The sequence below is a fragment of the Thalassophryne amazonica genome, chromosome 11 (genome assembly GCF_902500255.1).
Source record: "Thalassophryne amazonica chromosome 11, fThaAma1.1, whole genome shotgun sequence".
Taxonomy (NCBI): Eukaryota; Metazoa; Chordata; class Actinopteri; order Batrachoidiformes; family Batrachoididae; genus Thalassophryne; species Thalassophryne amazonica.
Window position 1 is genome coordinate 4,332,470 of NC_047113.1, and position 12,368 is coordinate 4,344,837.

Below are 12,368 nucleotides of genomic sequence, written 5' to 3' on the forward strand. Positions count from 1 at the left end.
GTTACCTGTGCTGTTCCACAGCCTGTCCAGTGGATTTTTATTTTATTTTTTAGCACTGTTGTCGTGTGTTACCTGTGCTGTTCCACAGCCTGTCCAGTGGATTTTTATTTTATTTTTTACCACTGTTGTCGTGTGTTACCTGTGCTGCTCCACAGCCTGTCCAGTGGATTTTTGTTTTATTTTTTGGCACTGTTGTCGTGTGTTACCTGCGCTGCTCCACAGCCTGTTCAGTGGATTTTTGTTTTGTTTTTTGGCACTGTTGTCGTGCGTTACCTGTGCTGCTCCACAGCCTGTCCAGTGGATTTTTATTTTATTTTTTGGCACTGTTGTCGTGCGTTACCTGTGCTGCTCCACAGCCTGTCCAGTGGATTTTGATTTTTATTTTATTTTATTTTTTATTTTATTTTTTTTAGCACTGTTGTCGTGTGTTACCTGTGCTGCTCCACAGCCTGTCTAGTGGATTTTTATTTTATTTTTTACCACTGTTGTCGTGTGTTACCTGTGCTGCTCCACAGCCTGTCCAGTGGATTTTTATTTAGCGCTGTTGTCGTGCGTTACCTGTGCTGCTCCACAGCCTGTCTAGTGGATTTTTATTTTGTTTTAGCACTGTTGTCGTGCGTTGCCTGTGCTGCTCCACAGCCTGACCAGTGGATTTTTATTTTTATTTTATTTTTTAGCACTGTTGTTGTGCGTTACCTGTGCTGCTCCACAGCCTGTCTAGTGGATTTTTATTTTGTTTTAGCACTGTTGTCGTGCGTTACCTGTGCTGCTCCACAGCCTGTCCAGTGGATTTTTATTTTATTTTTTACCACTGTTGTCGTGTGTTACCTGTGCTGCTCCACAGCCTGTCCAGTGGATTTTTATTTAGCGCTGTTGTCGTGCGTTACCTGTGCTGCTCCACAGCCTGTCTAGTGGATTTTTATTTTGTTTTAGCACTGTTGTCGTGCGTTGCCTGTGCTGCTCCACAGCCTGTCCAGTGGATTTTTATTTTTATTTTATTTTTTAGCACTGTTGTTGTGCGTTACCTGTGCTGCTCCACAGCCTGTCTAGTGGATTTTTATTTTGTTTTAGCACTGTTGTCGTGCGTTGCCTGTGCTGCTCCACAGCCTGTCCTGTGGATTTTTATTTTTATTTTATTTTATTTTTTAGCACTGTTGTTGTGCGTTACCTGTGCTGCTCCACAGCCTGTCTAGTGGATTTTTATTTTATTTTACCACTGTTGTCGTGCGTTACCTGTGCTGCTCCACAGCCTGTCTAGTGTCGGATTCCCTGTTTGGGAATCCGCTAGCTTAGCGTAGCTACTAGCTCTTAGCCGTTTTAGCATGGCGGCTTCTCCTGTCTCTCCCGTACTTTTCTGCTCTGGGTGTGAAATGTTTAGTTATTCCTCGGCCTCTTTTAGCAGTAACGGTACTTGTAATAAGTGCAGCTTATTCGTAGCTTTGGAGGCCAGGCTGGGCGAATTGGAGGCTCGGCTCCGCACCGTGGAAAATTCTACAGCTAGCCAGGCCCCTGTAGTCGGTGCGGACCAAGGTAGCTTAGCCGCCGTTAGTTCCCCCCTGGCAGACCCCGTGCAGTCGGGAAGGCAGGCTGACTGGGTGACTGTGAGGAGGAAGCGTAGCCCTAAACAGAAGCCCCGTGTACACCGTCAACCCGTTCACATCTCTAACCGTTTTTCCCCACTCGACGATACACTCGCCGAGGATCAAACTCTGGTTATTGGCGACTCTGTTTTGAGAAATGTGAAGTTAGCGACACCAGCAACCATTGTCAATTGTCTTCCGGGGGCCAGAGCAGGCGACATCGAAGGACATTTGAAATTGCTGGCTAAGGCTAAGCGTAAATTTGGTAAGATTGTAATTCACGTCGGCAGTAATGACACTCGGTTACGCCAATCGGAGGTCACTAAAATTAACATTGAATCGGTGTGTAACTTTGCAAAAACAATGTCGGACTCTGTTGTTTTCTCTGGGCCCCTCCCCAATCAGACCGGGAGTGACATGTTTAGCCGCATGTTCTCCTTGAATTGCTGGCTGTCTGAGTGGTGTCCAAAAAATGAGGTGGGCTTCATTGATAATTGGCAAAGCTTCTGGGGAAAACCTGGTCTTGTTAGGAGAGACGGCATCCATCCCACTTTAGAGGGAGCAGCTCTCATTTCTAGAAATCTGGCCAATTTTTTGGGATCCTCCAAACTGTGACTGTCTAGCGTTGGGACCAGGAGGCAGAGCTGTGGTCTTATACACCTCTCTGCAGCTTCTCTCCCCCTGCCATCCCCCTATTACCCCATCCCCGTAGAGACGGTGCCTGCTCCCAGACCACCAATAACCAGCAAAAATCTATTTAAGCATAAAAATTCAAAAAGAAAAAATAATATAGCACCTTCAATTGCACCACAGACTAAAACAGTTAAATGTGGTCTATTAAACATTAGGTCTCTTTCTTCTAAGTCCCTGTTGGTAAATGATATAATAATTGATCAACGTATTGATTTATTCTGCCTAACAGAAACTTGGTTACAGCAGGATGAATATGTTAGTTTAAATGAGTCAACACCCCCGAGTCACACTAACTGTCAGAATGCTCGTAGCACGGGCCGGGGCGGAGGATTAGCAGCAATCTTCCATTCCAGCTTATTAATTAATCAAAAACCTAGACAGAGCTTTAATTCATTTGAAAGCTTGTCTCTTAGTCTTGTCCATCCAAATTGGAAGTCCCAAAAACCAGTTTTATTTGTTATTATCTATCGTCCACCTGGTCGTTACTGTGAGTTTCTCTGTGAATTTTCAGACCTTTTGTCTGACTTAGTGCTTAGCTCAGATAAGATAATTATAGTGGGCGATTTTAACATCCACACAGATGCTGAGAATGACAGCCTCAACACTGCATTTAATCTATTATTAGACTCTATCGGCTTTGCTCAAAAAGTAAATGAGTCCACCCACCACTTTAATCATATTTTAGATCTTGTTCTGACTTATGGTATGGAAATAGAAGACTTAACAGTATTCCCTGAAAACTCCCTTTTGTCTGATCATTTTTTAATAACATTTACATTTACCCTGATGGACTACCCAGCAGTGGGGAATAAGTTTCATTACACTAGAAGTCTTTCAGAAAGCGCTGTAACTAGGTTTAAGGATATGATTCCTTCTTTATGTTCTCTAATGTCATATACCAACACAGAGCAGAGTAGCTACCTAAACTCTGTAAGGGAGTTAGAGTATCTTGTCAATAGTTTTACATCCTCATTGAAGACAACTTTGGATGCTGTAGCTCCTCTGAAAAAGAGAGCTTTAAATCAGAAGTGTCTGACTCCGTGGTATAACTCACAAACTCGTAGCTTAAAGCTGATAACCCGTAAGTTGGAGAGGAAATGGCGTCTCACTAATTTAGAAGATCTTCACTTAGCCTGGAAAAAGAGTTTGTTGCTCTATAAGAAAGCCCTTCGTGAAGCTAGGACATCTTTCTACTCATCACTAATTGAAGAAAATAAGAACAACCCCAGGTTTCTTTTCAGCACTGTAGCCAGGCTGACAAAGAGTCAGAGCTCTATTGAGCTGAGTATTCCATTAACTTTAACTAGTAATGACTTCATGACTTTCTTTGCTAACAAAATTTTGACTATTAGAGAAAAAATTACTCATAACCATCCCAAAGATGTATTGTTATCTTTGGCTGCTTTCAGTGATGCCGGTATTTGGTTAGACTCTTTCTCTCCGATTGTTCTGTCTGAGTTATTTTCATTAGTTACTTCATCCAAACCATCAACATGCTTATTAGACCCCATTCCTGCCAGGCTGCTCAAGGAAGTCCTACCATTATTTAATGCTTCAATCTTAAATATGATCAATCTATCTTTGTTAGTTGGTTATGTACCACAGGCCTTTAAGGTGGCAGTAATTAAACCATTACTTAAAAAGCCATCACTTGACCCAGCTATCTTAGCTAATTATAGGCCAATCTCCAACCTTCCTTTTCTCTCAAAGATTCTTGAGAGGGTAGTTGTAAAACAGCTAACTGATCACCTGCAGAGGAATGGTCTATTTGAAGAGTTTCAGTCAGGTTTTAGAATTCATCATAGTACAGAAACAGCATTAGTGAAGGTTACAAATGATCTTCTTATGGCTTCGGACAGTGGACTTATCTCTGTGCTTGTTCTGTTGGACCTCAGTGCTGCTTTTGATACTGTTGACCATAAAATTTTATTACAGAGATTAGAGCATGTCATAGGTATTAAAGGCATTGCGCTGCGTTGGTTTGAATCATATTTGTCTAATAGATTACAGTTTGTTCATGTAAATGGGGAATCTTCTTCACAGACTAAAGTTAATTATGGAGTTCCACAAGGTTCTGTGCTAGGACCAATTTTATTCACTTTATACATGCTTCAAAAAATGAGGTGGGCTTCATAGATAATTGGCAAAGCTTCTGGGGAAAACCTGGTCTTGTTAGGAGAGACGGCATCCATCCCACTTTGGATGGAGCAGCTCTCATTTCTAGAAATCTGGCTAATTTTCTTAAATCCTCCAAACCGTGACTATCCAGGGTTGGGACCAGGAAGCAGAGTTGTAGTCTTACACACCTCTCTGCAGCTTCTCTCCCCCTGCCATCCCCTCATTACCCCATCCCCGTAGAGACGGTGCCTGCTCCCAGACTACCAATAACCAGCAAAAATCTATTTAAGCATAAAAATTCAAAAAGAAAAATAATATAGCACCTTCTACTGCACCACAGACTAAAACAGTTAATGTGGTCTATTAAACATTAGGTCTCTCTCTTCTAAGTCCCTGTTGGTAAATGATATAATAATTGATCAACATATTGATTTATTCTGCCTAACAGAAACCTGGTTACAGCAGGATGAATATGTTAGTTTAAATGAGTCAACACCCCCGAGTCACACTAACTGTCAGAATGCTCGTAGCACGGGCCGGGGCGGTGGATTAGCAGCAATCTTCCATTCCAGCTTATTAATTAATCAAAAACCCAGACAGAGCTTTAATTCATTTGAAAGCTTGTCTCTTAGTCTTGTCCATCCAAATTGGAAGTCCCAAAAACCAGTTTTATTTGTTATTATCTATCGTCCACCTGGTCGTTACTGTGAGTTTCTCTGTGAATTTTCAGACCTTTTGTCTGACTTAGTGCTTAGCTCAGATAAGATAATTATAGTGGGCGATTTTAACATCCACACAGATGCTGAGAATGACAGCCTCAACACTGCATTTAATCTATTATTAGACTCTATTGGCTTTGCTCAAAAAGTAAATGAGTCCACCCACCACTTTAATCATATCTTAGATCTTGTTCTGACTTATGGTATGGAAATAGAAGACTTAACAGTATTCCCTGAAAACTCCCTTCTGTCTGATCATTTTTTAATAACATTTACATTTACTCTGATGGACTACCCAGCAGTAGGGAATAAGTTTCATTACACTAGAAGTCTTTCAGAAAGCGCTGTAACTAGGTTTAAGGATATGATTCCTTCTTTATGTTCTCTAATGCCATATAACAACACAGTGCAGAGTAGCTACCTAAACTCTGTAAGGGAGATAGAGTATCTCGTCAATAGTTTTACATCCTCATTGAAGACAACTTTGGATGCTGTAGCTCCATGGTATAACTCTCAAACTCGTAGCTTAAAGCAGATAACCCGTAAGTTGGAGAGGAAATGGCGTCTCACTAATTTAGAAGATCTTCACTTAGCCTGGAAAAAGAGTCTGTTGCTCTATAAAAAAGCCCTCCGTAAAGCTAGGACATCTTTCTACTCATCACTAATTGAAGAAAATAAGAACAACCCCAGGTTTCTTTTCAGCACTGTAGCCAGGCTGACAAAGAGTCAGAGCTCTATTGAGCTGAGTATTCCATTATCTTTAACTAGTAATGAGTTCATGACTTTCTTTGCTAACAAAATTTTAACTATTAGAGAAAAAATTACTCATAACCATCCCAAAGACGTATCGTTATCTTTGGCTGCTTTCAGTGATGCCGGTATTTGGTTGGACTCTTTCTCTCCGATTGTTCTGTCTGAGTTATTTTCATTAGTTACTTCATCCAAACCATCAACATGTTTATTAGACCCCATTCCTACCAGGCTGCTCAAGGAAGCCCTACCATTATTTAATGCTTCGATCTTAAATATGATCAATCTATCTTTGTTAGTTGGCTATGTACCACAGGCTTTTAAGGTGGCAGTAATTAAACCATTACTTAAAAAGCCATCACTTGACCCAGCTATCTTAGCTAATTATAGGCCAATCTCCAACCTTCCTTTTCTCTCAAAAATTCTTGAAAGGGTAGTTGTAAAACAGCTAACTGATCATCTGCAGAGGAATGGTCTATTTGAAGAGTTTCAGTCAGGTTTTAGAATTCATCATAGTACAGAAACAGCATTAGTGAAGGTTACAAATGATCTTCTTATGGCCTCGGACAGTGGACTCATCTCTGTGCTTGTTCTGTTAGATCTCAGTGCTGCTTTTGATACTGTTGACCATAAAATTTTATTACAGAGATTAGAGCATGCCATAGGTATTAAAGGCACTGCACTGCGGTGGTTTGAATCATATTTATCTAATAGATTGCAATTTGTTCATGTAAATGGGGAATCTTCTTCACAGACTAAAGTTAATTATGGAGTTCCACAAGGTTCTGTGCTAGGACCAATTTTATTCACTTTATACATCTTCCCTTAGGCAGTATTATTAGACGGTGTTGCTTAAATTTTCATTGTTACGCAGATGATACCCAGCTTTATCTATCCATGAAGCCAGAGGACACACAACAATTAGCTAAACTGCAGGATTGTCTTACAGACATAGACATGGATGACCTCTAATTTCCTGCTTTTAAACTCAGATAAAACTGAAGTTATTGTACTTGGCCCCACAAATCTTAGAAACATGGTGTCTAACCAGATCCTTACTCTGGATGGCATTACCCTGACCTCTAGTAATACTGTGAGAAATCTTGGAGTCATTTTTGATCAGGATATGTCCTTCAATGCGCATATTAAACAAATATGTAGAACTGCTTTTTTGCATTTGCGCAATATCTCTAAAATTAGAAAGGTCTTGTCTCAGAGTGATGCTGAAAAACTTATTCATGCATTTATTTCCTCTAGGCTGGACTATTGTAATTCATTATTATCAGGTTGTCCTAAAAGTTCCCTGAAAAGCCTTCAGTTAATTCAAAATGCTGCAGCTAGAGTACTGACAGGGAATAGAAGGAGAGAGCATATCTCACCCATATTGGCCTCTCTTCATTGGCTTCCTGTTAATTCTAGAATAGAATTTAAAATTCTTCTTCTTACTTATAAGGTTTTGAATAATCAGGTCCCATCTTATCTTAGGGACCTCATAGTACCATATCACCCCAATAGAGCGCTTCGTTCTCAGACTGCAGGCTTACTTGTAGTTCCTAGGGTTTGTAAGAGTAGAATGGGAGGCAGAGCCTTCAGCTTTCAGGCTCCTCTCCTGTGGAACCAGCTCCCAATTCAGATCAGGGAGACAGACACCCTCTCTACTTTTAAGATTAGGCTTAAAACTTTCCTTTTTGCTAAAGCTTATAGTTAGGGCTGGATCAGGTGACCCTGAACCATCCCTTAGTTATGCTGCTATAGACTTAGACTGCTGGGGGGTTCCCATGATGCACTGAGTGTTTCTTTCTCTTTTTGCTCTGTATGCACCACTCTGCATTTAATCATTAGTGATTGATCTCTGCTCCCCTCCACAGCATGTCTTTTTCCTGGTTCTCTCCCTCAGCCCCAACCAGTCCCAGCAGAAGACTGCCCCTCGCTGAGCCTGGTTCTGCTGGAGGTTTCTTCCTGTTAAAAGGGAGTTTTTCCTTCCCACTGTCGCCAAGTGCTTGCTCACAGGGGGTCGTTTTGACAGTTGGGGGTTTTTTCTGTAATTATTGTATGGCCTTGCCTTAACAATATAAAGCGCCTTGGGGCAACTGTTTGTTGTGATTTGGCGCTATATAAATAAAATTGATTTGATTTGATTAACTGCATTATAGTGAGCCTTAGAACTTTTCAGCCTACCCTCGTACACACAATTTCAATATCTTCGTGTGTTTCTTTTTATTCTTTTACACGTCTTAAACACATTTTAAAAGTATCTGTTTTTAAGGAACTCTATGCATTTACACATTTTACAGCCTTTGTAAACATTTTAAACTTATTTTTAAAGAACGTTCTATTCTATTTTTATCTTTTGTCATATTCTAAACATTTTTTTAAACATTTAAACATCTGTTTTTAAACGTCTTTGGCATAACTAACATTTTTACATAAATAATAAGGGATGGGATAAGATTTTATCTATGCCATTATCAATTCCCTTATCGATGCCTCTTGTGAATTTTCTGTGTACTAAATGTAGGCTTTACAGGTTTTCTATATAAACAACATTTTATTGAGTCTTAAAGTAAATAAATATGAAATTGGTCACTGGATCCTTGATCTCTGGACATAAATAAAAATAAACAAAATCTGTTGTTTTTCTCAAAAGCATTTCCTTTCAGACATTAATGGCACAAATCCATACGTCTGAACTGAGCTCTTACAGCCAGCTGCACGTCACCATCAATGTCATTCATAAAGAACGCAGGACGTCTCATTTTGGGAGGGGGGAAAAAGTTTTAGTCTGTTGTTTGGAAAGAGATGTCATTCGATTTAAAACGGTGATTCACTTTGAAGTTATTAATTCCGGCCAGTCTCTAACTTTACTCGGCAGATAGCGGAGCAGTGTTTGGAACTGTGTGAATGGAACAGAGGATGATTCTGGTTTCTTGCCTGCAACAAGACAAGAGTCCCAGTTACTGACTTTAATCCACACAGAAGTGACTCAGGACTGACATTTTTAAATGACTTTGAGAGGGGATAAGGAGCGGACTTGTCGCTTCTGAAAGCAGCTAAGCAATGAACCAACGAAGCAGTGGATCAAAGCACTGCGTCATTGTTTCAAGCTTCAAAGCAGAGCCGTTACAGAAGTGGTTGATTACAGACCCGCTGCAGGGTCTGTAATCAGCTTAAAGAAATGATCATTTTCCCGATAAAACACCCTCAAAAACAACAGCTGTTCTGAAGGACCGATTAGGGAATCATTAAGCAAAAAGGCTATTGATGTTGGTGGATCGAATAATTTCTTAACTTAATTCTCAAAAAGAATCGGTTCATGATACCCATCCCTCGCCCGCCCGCCCGCCCCCCCCGAAGAACTCTGGTAAGCACTGCCTTAAAGACATGTTTATGAGAACAATGGGACAAAACAATGCTTTCGTGTTCCATTTTTGGAATGTGTTGCACCTCTGAAATACAGTTTATGGTTGTATATTAACAAATGACATTAAGTTGACAACAAAACATGAAATCTCTTGGGTACATACTGTCTCTGCAGTGAAACATGTCAGGGTTTCTTTTCTTTCTTTCTTTTTTAAATTCCATTTTCCATACTGTCCTGACTTTTTCTGATTTCGGGTTGTAACTTTACCCTAAAATTACATACCAGGAGCACAGTTTACTGCCAAAGAGGTTGTGGCAAATACAAGTGTGCAATTTACGATTGTTGGATTGGGCGTGTTTCAAATGTCATTGTGGCCACCAGGGGCCTGAGTCTGAGAAACCTTGTCTGTGATGTGTTTATTAAAGGCTTCATATAACAAAGTTAAACTGGGAATACAGTGTCACCTCACTAAGACTTTGGACAAGTTTAAAATGTGCATTTTGATTAAAATTTTGGCCATCGGGGAACAGAATCTCTGAAATGTTGTCAACACAATATCTTGAAAAAGCCTTTGTGTATCAAGATGAAACATGGTCCACAAGACACCATATCTGAAACCTAGGACTATATGCGAGAACTTCACAAAGTATTGATGGATTGTGCTAAGACTTGCTGTAAAGGTTCTGTGGTTAGGCTCTGGGTACAGTTTAGGAGGAGTATTGTCTTTGATATCACAAAATGAAGGTTGTTCTTTCAGTTGGACTTTAAAATCAGCTGATGGGATGAAACAGTTTACATCAGTTCAACTGAAAACAAATATTCCAGGGTTTGAGCGGCAGATCTGTACATAATGGTGGAACTGAAGTAGTCTTCTCATAATGTCACAGAACCAAAACACTTGAGTAATTCTGGTGTTATAAGCTTTAAGTCCCACAGCTCAACACGATCCATTACCTTTATCCACTTGGAACTGTGATGGTGAGAATGTGAACCAGGCTGTGACTGGTTAAGCAGTTGTGTCCAAAGACATTCCAGAAAGGGCCAAGAGGCTCCATGTTTCCTAACATCACTTTGAGCAGGTGAGATGAGTTCATCAGTGAAATCACCTGCTGGAGTCCGTGGCTGCAGAGGAAATATGGAGCCTCTTGGCCCTTTCTGGAATGTCTTTGGACACCACTGGATTAATGGGACAACATGTACCTTTTCATCTTGTGACTGATGGGAATTTTGAGCTTCTAGGCTCTTGATAGGATGTTGGCATCAGTTCCTGTGAAGTATGTGTTTCTCTCTCCTCAGGGACGTCAAACTGGTCTGAGAACTACTTCACCCAGACAGCTGGTGTGGGTTTGGTGGTGAATCAGACTGGATCTGTGGTTGGAAAAGACCAGAGGACTCTGCAGGGCCAAGCAGAGGAGCTGTTCCTCAGGGACTGGACGTCTGAGTATGCCCGCCTGCTGACGGCTGACGACCTGGACATCTGCCCTCGTGGACGGCACTGATGGTTTGTCATGTAACAGATATTATGTGGTAGATAGGCATCTTGCTTGCTGCTGTTGCTACTTGAAGTTTATCTTTTGTGTGCAGAAATATTTTTTTTTACACAGTGTGTTTTGTTGGTTTCTGGACTGCAGCAGCCATTTTTCTGTATATAAAGTTTTTGTGTACAGATGCACTTAATCCAGAGCTGGGTAATCTCAGCCTCAGTGAGTAAAAATCCTACTACTTATTTGTTCCGTCCACCCCCTTTACCAGCTAATTCTAATTAGTTCAACTCCTGAGGCTGACTGGTTCCTGCCTGCAGGGTGAAACAGGAGGCTGGTAATCAGCAGCGAGTTGCTTCATTTCAGTGGCTGCTTCTTGCCTCCTCCTCTGGTGGAATTATTTAGTTTGCCACTGTACTCGTTTTTATGCATGTTTATTTTTCATTGCATAAAATTCTATTCAGAAACAGTTTTTTAGCCCAAGTGTTAAGTGTTTTTTCACTGACACACAAAAAAACATTTGTTGCAATAAAAGTGTGACTCCATTGTAATTGAAGGCAAGTAATATACATCATCTTGAATTTGGCAGCTGTTAAGAAAAACTAATTTAGAAAGTGCAGCTATAATAATAATAAACGTATGATTTCACTAAACTTGAATTGCAATACAAACATTTTAGGCAACATAACATGTATAAAGTGCATACTTTGATCTATAATCGGTCTGACTTGGATCAAAATGGGCAACAGAGGTCTGTATTGTACAGATAAGATGTGGAAAATGAAGCCGAAATAAGCAAAAATAATAATAAATAAATGTCCCCACTCAGGCAGAGGTGGTGGCCAAGTTGTTGGTGCACTTGGCTTCAGTGCGGAAGGTTCTCGGTTCAAACCCCACCCCCGCCACATTTCTCCATGTAATGTGGAGTTGTGTCAAGAAGGGCATCCAGTGTAAAACTTGTGCCAGGTTTTGTGTGCCTGCCTCCTTTTCTGCCCTATCGGAGGAGGCGCTGCCCAGCCAGCTCGAGAGCTGATCAGTGACATCATCTGTCGTAGAAACTATGCATCGTATGATTTTACTCATGGAAGCTGGGATTACCCACCCGAGTTAATCTTTCTCTTTTGGGGATATTTTGGCGTTTTCTGACATGAGCTGATGCGTTGTATAGTCAGTTTTATGCTTTACTTGGAGCGTTTTGTATGATTTCCGATAGTTGATTTTACAGAGCTTGACCAAAGTCTCGGGCAGGAGGTGAAGTTGGTGTGTCTGAAACAATCAAATGTGTTCATTTGTTTTACAGTAAACACCATTGCAGATTCACAAATGATTTAAAATGTTGCTGTAACGTCACGAGAACTCCTTTAACTGTCAAAGTGTTAATTCCGGGAAAGCTCACCATCGTCATGTGAGTGGTGTTTGCTGAACATTTTCGTGAGCGGTTTTATCTAAAGGATGATATTGTGAGGGCTTCATTCTCATAAATCTTCATTCTTCATGTGTTTATGTCTGTTTGCTCAAACTGCTTTTAAAGTGGGACATAAATAAAATGGACACTAAGGAAAAATCAATCCAGAATCAACTGGAAGCTGTCGGTGTTCATCTTGATGTGGCCTCAATAGTATACTCAACAAAAATATAAATGCAACACTTTTGGTTTTGCTCCCAT

The 12,368-nt window shown here is 40.6% G+C and overlaps 1 protein-coding gene across 1 annotated transcript in view; it reads left to right on the top strand.

The window, feature by feature from the left end:
* pld7 (phospholipase D family, member 7) overlaps positions 1 to 11,910 on the top strand; it is a 35,064-nt gene extending 23,154 nt beyond the window's left edge. Inside the window, exon 12 of the mRNA XM_034181054.1 lies at positions 10,518 to 11,910. Within this exon, the coding sequence (XP_034036945.1) occupies positions 10,518 to 10,720 (203 nt within the window). The 3' untranslated portion in view covers positions 10,721 to 11,910. The remainder of the gene's footprint in view (positions 1 to 10,517) is intronic.
* Positions 11,911 to 12,368: the final 458 nt, after the last annotated feature.